At 42.8% G+C, this 9613-nt stretch overlaps 1 protein-coding gene across 1 annotated transcript in view; it reads right to left on the bottom strand.

Annotated features, from left to right (window-relative positions):
* Positions 1-2563: 2563 nt before the first annotated feature.
* si:dkey-237h12.3 (teneurin-3) overlaps positions 2564-9613 on the bottom strand; it is a 140045-nt gene continuing 132995 nt past the window's right edge. Inside the window, exons 28-30 of the mRNA XM_062393972.1 lie at positions 5496-7107; positions 5239-5369; positions 2564-4671 (exon numbers count right to left, since the gene is read on the bottom strand). Coding sequence (XP_062249956.1) covers positions 3919-4671; positions 5239-5369; positions 5496-7107 — 2496 coding nt within the window. The 3' untranslated portion in view covers positions 2564-3918. The remainder of the gene's footprint in view (positions 4672-5238; positions 5370-5495; positions 7108-9613) is intronic.

Here is a 9613-nt window from a genome sequence, read left to right as displayed (position 1 = left end):
GAGAAAACAGAATTTATATCAAAGCTCAGAATTAAAGGTTTTCATGCTGAGATTTGAAGATATTTCCGTAGTTCACACATTTTCCGTCTGTATGTAGTGAGACATACTGTTCTTTTTCTAACACTTACCTGTATTAAGTTTGTATTGTACTGAATGTAAGGCAGAATTTGATAAGGCAGTTAGCTCAAGGGTGCACCTGTGTGTGCTACAATGAAAAACTGACATTTCAATTGATTATTTTGTGTATCTATTTTCGCGAACCCTTTACTTTCAGAAATATACTACAGGACAACAGGCACATTCATTTGTGCTTTGTGTATGGCTTGTTGAGATTTTTCATTGTTTTATTCGAGCTACAAAGTGGGACCAAAGTTTAATTATCCCTGAATTGTTGGGTTTTTTTCTGTGGCAAGAAGTTTCACCTTTTATCAGCTCAAGGTGAGAAAACGCAGGAAAAGTGCGAGTGGAAATGTAACAGCATTGGTTGTCAGGGAAAGTGGGTCTTGTAAAACTCACGGAGGGTTGTGTTTTACAAATTAACATGCATGTTCACCATCAGAGGAGAGGAATGTAAAGTGAAGATTTAAAATGCGTGAAGCCGTTAGAAAAGCAAACAACTGGCACACTGGCGTCTTATTTACCATCAGCTCATTAGAGCAGCTCAGTCTGCCCGGCTGATGCACTTGATCATGCATTTCTAATATCACATTAATAATTTCTGCATCAGCACTATAAATTCAAACATCACTTTAGATTTAGTGCAGGTTTTTTCTCACTCGCAGCTTTTACATCATTTGATTTTAATTGAGTTTGAGCTTCTTAAAATATTCAAACTCAAGGCCAGGCTCGCTTCAGAAATCCAAACATCCACCAGATTTCAACCTGCATGGGAGCAAGATTTATAGTCATAGATGCCGATTCATTTCAGAAACCATCATTTCTATACAAGGTCACTGTGCTCCACAGAAAGTCAAAATCATCGACCCCGCATAAACTCAATCTCGAGCATAGGATGAACAGTGTGTGACTGTGATTCCATGTAGAACACACAAAATCATTTCATATCTGGTCATGTTATTCCATATGTCGACCTCCGTGTTACATACATAAATCGAGGCTTGACTGAATTATGAAACGCGCCTCATTCCCCCCAGTTGCTCTGATGTAGTTATTGCACGATGCTTTTTGGTCTTTTGATGTTGCTGCGAAGTCGTGCCATCTCTTCCACGGGCCTTTGAAGTCGTTCTAGTTGCACTGCGTCGAGCGGGAGGCCGCGCCGCCGCTCTGCCAGGGCCTACTGTGGTCACAGTGTGATACTGCAGCAGCACCGTTGATCATTTTCATATAACCGGTTCATCTATTCCATTTGATGTCTCTTTAAATTAACCTGCAGTATCTAAAAGTGGAGCCCCCCCCCCCCCCCCCAACCCTCTGGCTCATTAATCATCGTTATTTGACTGGATTATTTGAAGCTGGGGCCTGAAAGCAACAACACATTCTCTGGCCTCGTGGAGAACATGGATAAGTGTGCCGCTACCATGACGTATGTAGATGAACAGTCAGCGTGGCGTCTCTGTGAACTATGCTCTTTGCACCACTAGGGAGCATCAAAGCACTTTTAAGAGAATGTAAGATTTGAATGCTTTGTGTTTGACAGAGCCGAGTTTGTGTTTGAAGATTTTTGCAGCAGGGGTTCGAAACTCTTTGTATGGGTGTATCGGAGAGGTTGGGGTGGGGGTATGTATAAGTTCAATGTAATTTTTGTGTGAAGTAACAATAGAAACAGGCTCACAGGGGGAACTTTAATAAGATGTTTCCATTATAGGTTGGTGCTGAAGAGGGCTGGGATACCCGGAGGGAGGAGAACTTTGAAGGCGTGTGTTTCAGATTTTGAGCCGAGCAACATTCAAAGGAGTTGCTCTATATGTCATAAAGCATAATTCTTTTTTTTAAAAAGACAACATAAAGAACGTGTGGGATGCGGGAGCAGTGTAGACGAGGTCAAAAACAACAGCATAAAACAACCTTTGAGCACAGAGCACTCCCTCCCCATTTGGTTTGAAATGCCGTTTGAAGTTTACCATGAAAAAGAAAATCGGCTTCATATGGAGGGGGCTGTTTTCAGAATTATGCATTCAGAAACTCTTCAATGCTTTGATGAGTGTGAGCACGGAAGAAAAGCCGATCACAGCCGGCCAAATATAATTTCAAATAAAATTGGAGCTATCAAATGTTCAAACACAAACTCATACCTCAAATTGTTGTTGATTGCGATGCTGAATGCGTGGATTAGGTCATTTTATTTTCGGAAGCGCTCCACATTTCAGGCAATTGATGCCGAAAATGACCTTATATTTCAGTTCAGAGCAGAAGATGTCTTTTTAAGGAATTAATGTAATTTGGATGTTTTTTGAAATACTGAGAACATATAGATAGAAACGCAAATATCTGGCAAGACTTCCTAAAGAATGCACTATATCCAAATTAGTGTCCAAGTAACTCACCACCTCCAAGTCTTTCACTTCTTATATTTATTTTAAAACTGAGCAGTTTATCTGTGAGATGAGAACAAAACAAAAAGAAGTTGTTCACAAAAACGACACACCGAAAAAGAAACCCCAATATCATTTTAATCCATGAGTGCATGTAACATTCAAACGTAAAAAAAAAAAAACCATACCTACCGAGAATATCGACGTGATCTATATTTGGATCTGCTGTGACCTTGCTTATGCGCGCAATGGTTTCATGAAATATTTGTGTTGATGAAATATTCATTGGACAGGAAGCCAGGTCAAAAGGCATTATGCCCAACAAACATTAAATTTAGTGGAAATAATAGTTGACTGCATGTTACAGATACATCACCACTTGTAAAAATACTTGTCACCACATGCACAGGTTTCTGTTAATTACTTAAACAGAGCATTGTGAAGAAGCCCCACAGCCACATTGGAAGGAATGTAACTGAAAAGAAAACGAAAAGCATGTCTGGAAAATAAATAAAATAAAAAAAAAAAACATCTAAATCTGATGGAGCTTTTTTTTTTTTATATGTATAAACACAACATAAATTACTGTTAATATGACTAGTACAGACATTTATTCAGTTTCTTAAAAAAACAGCATAAAACTCTTGCATAATTTACAAAACATGGTGTCCCTGTGCTGTCCAGGACACAGCTGTGCCTTCTCCTCCCCAGAGAGAGTCCGTCATACCTTTGCTGTCCTTTTTCTTCCACGATGAATATTGGGTATTTAAACAAAGAAACGTTTCATTTTTTTCAGTTTAAAAGCATCTCAAGAGAATAAGACATGTCAATGTTTACAGTGCTAAATCTGGTATACATAGTGGCTGTTTGGTGAGGATATCTCTAATGTCAGAAGTCTCTGATTTGAAAAAAAAAAACAAAAAAAAAAAACATTCGCTCAAGGACACTGCTCGCTCGGGGCGTGTGAACTCATGAGCCCTGTACTTCCAGAGAAGTGCAGATATGCATAATGTAAACATTTCCTTTGCTCTTAGAATACTCTGTTGAGACAGACTTTTTCTTGATTAAAAACAAAAAAACAACAACAGAAGACACCTAAAACTAGCTCACGGTTTCCCAAACACACAACTATGTCTCTGATTGAGAGTCCAGAAGGCTTGTGCTACAGAGAAACTGACCTGTAAAAGCCATATTAAGGCTTGGTGTAGTTATACATTTACTCTGTAGTCCCTAGATCACAATGCACAGCATTGCTTTTGACCGTCTGTATTTTTTTTTTTCTTTGTATTTTTGTTTTATAGAAAAAAACACATGGACACTCGGGATACATATCGGCAAACCTTTGATTACAGCTGCTCTTCATTTCGTCCGCTGGCATGTCTCTACCAAGACTTTGTCTCTTTGGCAGAAATTGAACGGTGTAGTGTTACCTTTTCCCAATTTCACTTTGCCGAAGAAAGTGAATGTTATTAGCGCTGTCTGCTAACTCTGGGTACTGCTCGATGGAGAGCACATAGTACCCATCATACCCCAGCACTTTCCCACTGCTCAGAAGCTGCCTCTTCTCTCCCTCTGTCCAGGGGCGCACCCCTTCCTCACCCTCCCGCACTCGCTGCTGCTCCCTCGCCCATGCTCCCGCAAAGGCGCGCTGACGAGCGAGCTCAACCACCCGCGCTTTCTCCTCGTCCACCGTGGATCCATATCGGATGTGGAGAGCTAGAGCCCCAGCGCGAATCTCCACATCTGCAAAACGGCGAGTCCGACTATCCATGACCGTGGTGGACTGGGAGACGGTTACGTTGACGCCGTTCTCCAGAGTCTTGTGCCCACTAGTGAGGTGCATCGCGGCGAGGTCGGCGTCCGGAAGGCCCGGCTTGACAAAGTAGTGCGTGTCCCGTCCCTCTATGGTGAAGTGGAGGTCTTCCAGATAGAACGCGTTGTTCAGGATCGTCGCAACCTTGATGCAGTCCTCACTCGCCACGTTGAGTGTGTGGGTGTGGATGCTGCCCTTGTAAATGGCGAACATGACTGCTCTTCCGATGGGAGACATCGCCGCAGAGAACCACAGCCAAGACTTTTCACCCCTGCGACCTCGGCTGAGATGGACCTCCGGCAGCCGCTCGAATGACAAGAGGGAGTGTGCTTGTCTGGTTACTTCCTGCTGGACCCCAGAGATAGACTGCAGGAAAAGTGCAGTGAAACGTTAACGCCTGAACATGGCACAACCCGGCTCTCCATGCTATTTAGAACCGGCTCCTGCTCTGCTTCAGACAGTTTCTCCTCCCTGTCTGAGATAATGGTGTTTTTAAGCTGTGTTCTCAGACCAAAAGCAGATAAATCTCCCATGACAATTTTACTGCAACACTTTTAGTGTAAAAGCATCAGACCAAAGAAACCTGGCATAAATATCTCCAGATCTCAGATTGGTGTAACAATAGCAGCACCAAAATATCATATATATAAAGTGAGAAAGTGTGAAAGTGTGTTCAGCTGGTTACTAAAACCAGTAAGAGGAAAGTACTCTTAGCTTATTTTGTGTATTATTATGCAAATATGGCCCAATTAAAACTGATATTCTTTGAAATACAGCGTCAAAATACTGGTGTAGAAGACAAAGTATTTTTCTTTCTTCTTTGTCTGAACTCTGACACTGTAATAAGCATTTTACCTCTTTAATAGTTGTTTTCTTTTCCAGTATTCAGAATATTTATGTTTAACATGCACACAAGATGTTAATTGTACCCACCGGCAGATCATCCCACAGCTGACTCTTCTTCAGCTCGTAGGATGGCATGCTTAAATCAAATTTCGGGACTGGAAACCCAGGAATGGTGTTGTGAAGATGAAAGCCAAAGGTTACCAGCCAGCTGTTCACATCTGTGGAAGGAAAAAGAGATGAAAGGCAGAAAGTTCCAGGTTACAACGCATTTGCAGATAAAATAATTTGTGGAGAAATTCCTCTGCAGAAAATATAGCTGCAGGTTCAACTGCAATATCTCTTACCTGCCACATACTCTCGCACTTCATGGACCTTGCTGATGGGGTTGTTATTTCTGAACATGTATAAATTAAAAGGAGCAGGATCTTTGCTAACTCTCTTCCAAGTAGATATATCTGGAAGCGTCCACCTTCCCGACATTATATCGTAGTCCTGCTCCCCAAAGTGCAGCAGCTTGGTCAGGGGGTCGTACAGTCCTCCGTGAAACCCGAGAACAAGCTGGAAGTCGGGGTTGGAGTCGAAGTAGACCTCGCCGTACGCCGTGTACTGCAGCTGTTTGACCAGGAGTCCGTTGCTGGTGAAGACAGCCAGAGGTGTGCCGGTGTTATCACAGGCAATGTAGAACTCCTCCCCGCTGCTGATCTCCATCGCGAACAGGTGGCCTTGGAGGTCGTAATAGAGCGAGGTGATCTCTGAGCTGGAGTGGTTGTATACGTGTGTAATCCTGGCCGGGTAGCTCAGGTCTGCGTAGAAGTACTGCAGGTGTTGGCCCAAGCTGGTTTTGGTGGAAACTCTGCGGCTGAGTCCGTCGTAGCGATACTGAATCGTCCAGCCGGCGCTCTTGCTATAAACCCGCACCAGGAGTCCTTTGGAGTTGTACTCAAATATTTCTGCTCCTCTCTGACGGAGGAAACCGTCTTCATCCATTCTGTACTGAATATCTCCGAGACGGGTGATGCGGTCCCTCAGGTCGTAGCGCAGAGGCAGAAGTCTGGCACTGCTTCCTGCATTCAACAGGTGCAGGTTTCCGTTAAGGTCGTAGGTGTAGCGCCACATGACCTTGTCGTTCAGGTACACAGTCTGGAGCTGTCCGTCCACGTCGTACTCGTAGCTGTACTTGGTGGTGTTTGCAAAGGGACCAATCTTGATCTCCCGCTTGGTGACTCGGCCGACGTCGTCATACTGGAAGGTGATCCAGTACATGAGTGAGCGAAAGATCTCGTACTGGATCTCCTTGATGCGTCCGTGTGCATCGAAGTGTTTGGTGTAGGTCATGACCGCCGTGGAGATGATCTGATTTATGTCATAGTAGATGACCCCGAACTTCCCAAACTGCTCAATCTTCCCCGAGATGTCGTCGAACTGGTATAGATCGATGGGCAGGGGCGTTTCGTTGATGACGCCCTGCACGCTGGTGACACGCAGGCTGCTGTCGTACGTGTAGTCGAAGCGCGCGTTGACCATACCGTCCTCACTGAAGCGGAAAATCTGCCTGTCCACCAGGGGGCCGACTTGCCGATAACGAATGGAGCAGATGAAGCCTTCATTTTGCAAATTGACGGTCTTCAGCACGCCCGCCATTTCGTCGTAGGTGAAGCTGACCCTGGTGCTGTCGTACAGGATCTCTGACAGTTTGTTCTGCCTGCGATACCGGTACAGGACCCTGCGTCCCGTGCCGAGGTGGGCTACTCTCATCAGGAGGCCGTCTTCGCTGTAGTCCACAGCCACTGAGGCGTTGCTCTCTGGGGGGTGGTACAGGTTCCTGTAGTATCCCACCGAGCGGATCGTCTGCATGGTGTAGCGGGCCACACTCGGCATGGTGACAGCAGAAAGCCGGTCGAGAGAGTCGAAATCAAATATGTACTGTCGCTGACTGTGGAGCAGGAGCACCATGGACTGCAGGGGGAGAAGAACAAAAAAGCAAGTGTCTACTAGAGTTGCACATTTTTTATACATAATACATGTGGAGCGCAAGCAGAGTGAATAGAAACTTTCTGTTTGAGAAAAGAATATGAAAAATGCACAAGCTGGTGTTAACTATTACGATGGTGCTGCAAATTGTCTCATTTGCAGAATATATGCAGTGTTAGATTTGAGTCCAAAGAAATGCATTGAAAAATATAGACTGCTGTAACAAACATTTGCTTAAGATACAAAATTTTTTTTATGATCATCTTGTACGATCATTACATTTATTACCATGAGCAATGTTTACACTGATCACTTTATATTTATAGAGACTTGTGTAATTCGTATATTTCAAAATGCCATTTGGAGTGAGGCTTCTCTTCTATAGGTTCGCCACCTCCTCCGTTTAAATGTCATGCTCAGTCATCCGTCACCACATCGAGGTTCCCTGTGCTCCCTGAGCTCTCGGTGTTCCTTAAGTCAGAGTGTTGACATGGCCTCTCCAGGTCACGCAATGAAAGGATGTGGCCATCGAGCAAAAAGAGCTCTGCGTGTTTCTATAGCGTTTTTCCTATCAATAGAGTTTAACATCTTTTATTTATGCTTAGTATACCTGCACCATACTATGCCTTTAAAACAAATCGTACAACTGTTTCCAACAAAACAAACATGCTTTCAGTATTCAGTCAGGAAGATGTGCAGCTATAACAACTTACTAAATTCAGTGACAACACAATGGGCAACAGATGATTCAATAATTAGGCATAAAATAATAATTCCTGTACCAAAAACAGAAATGGGACCTTCATGAATGAAAAAGAGTTTGGCTCTTATATTTATACCAATTTGAAAAGAGGGTAAAGCAACACAGGGAAATTGCTCAAATAGCAGGTGGTGGGAGCACTGAGTGTTAACTGTGCAGAGAGCTGAAGGTGACTGAACCTCACCGGCACCAAATCCTGCTGAATTAAAATCTGGTGATGTGAATTATCATAAATATGTACATGAATGAATAAAAGCTACTCTCATTTGCAGCTTAGCTCACTATTTTTCCATTAGTTTTATTTATTTTATAATAATAAACTATACCGCTGGAATACATAATATTCAGCTGTCTTAAATAACAGTTGGGAATATTTTAAAATAATCTAAACAGGGGGGCAGCATCCATCTTGGACTGTTTTCTCCGAAGAGATGAAAGAATTGGATTTGATGGTTGCATAATGCTGTTAGGGCTCGTGTTCCAGTGTGTTGTTTCAGTATTTACTCAGTTATACTTCTCTCTTACTGTTGCTTCTGTAAAATTGATTGGAGGTTTATTTTACGTGCGGTGTCCGGCTTGTTTTCGGGTCCAGACTGCTACCAAATCAATTCAGTCACGCCTGGGCACAGATCTAAAGATACCGCCGCCATCAGCTGCTTCCTGCAGGAAGTCTAGACACCACGTCTCGCAGCAGCTGAACCCAGGTGACACTTTTTTTTTAATAATAGACCATTTTCACATCGGAGAGTTTTGAGTTGTCGTGTCAGGGAACAGTGAAGGTGTAATTAAAGACATTAACCATCTCTCGGATGTGTTAATTGTTGCAGCTATTTTTAAGTGAGCCTGAACGATCACCAGTAATGAGCTGTCACCGTTGCACTTTAGCTGAAAGGGATCTATTGGCAGAAACGGAATATAAAATCATCCTAGAGATGTTTTCACTAGTGTGTAATCAATCTTTTTCTTGAGACCTTTATATTAACATCGGGAGGGGGTCCTTTCTATGGAGGATATTTTTTTACAGTAGCCCAGACTGTACAAACTAAACACCTTTTGAGTTTTGATTTCTCTTTCATGTTTGGACGGGGAAGGTGAGTTGCGGGGTGTTCTGCTGCAACTTGCAACTTCACCACTAGATGTCAGTTAATTATACATACTGAACCTTTAAGTTGTTAGCTCTGCTAAAGTGGTTATATTTTTCCGGTTGGTTTGTTTTAATTTACTATGCGAGCAAGGTCCTTATAAAAATTAGACTGTGCTATTTGAATGTGGTTTCATAAGGGAGCAGTTGAGCCTTGGTGGATGTACGCACTCATAAATACGTAATCACCTTCTCTTTAATAGTCTGTTGTTTATTGAATATGTCTTTATTTTTAATGGATACTTCTGTTTCTAAACGAGCGGCTGATCTGTGGAGAGCGGTGTTTCTCTCCCATGCATGCTGAGTGTATATTGTGGACTTCTGACATCAAATCTGATTGTGATGCATGATAAAACCAGGACCTCCTGTGTGGAGCCATGTTGATAGATGTACCTTTTCCTGCGGTGACCAAATATCTGCCATGGAAAAGCTCTGTTCTTGTTTACTGTGAAGATGAAGTGCAGCTCGTAAAAACAAAAGCTACACTTCTCCTTGGATCTACTCAAATTTGTATATCTTAAGTATTTGAATGATGCTCATAAATCTGCAGTTTCTATGAAACGATTACTACGTTTGCTAAGTACCTCCGT

This window comes from Platichthys flesus, chromosome 8 (genome assembly GCF_949316205.1).
Source record: "Platichthys flesus chromosome 8, fPlaFle2.1, whole genome shotgun sequence".
Classification (NCBI taxonomy): domain Eukaryota; kingdom Metazoa; phylum Chordata; class Actinopteri; order Pleuronectiformes; family Pleuronectidae; genus Platichthys; species Platichthys flesus.
Note: the sequence above shows the minus strand (reverse complement) of the source record. Positions and strands in the feature narration are given on the sequence as shown.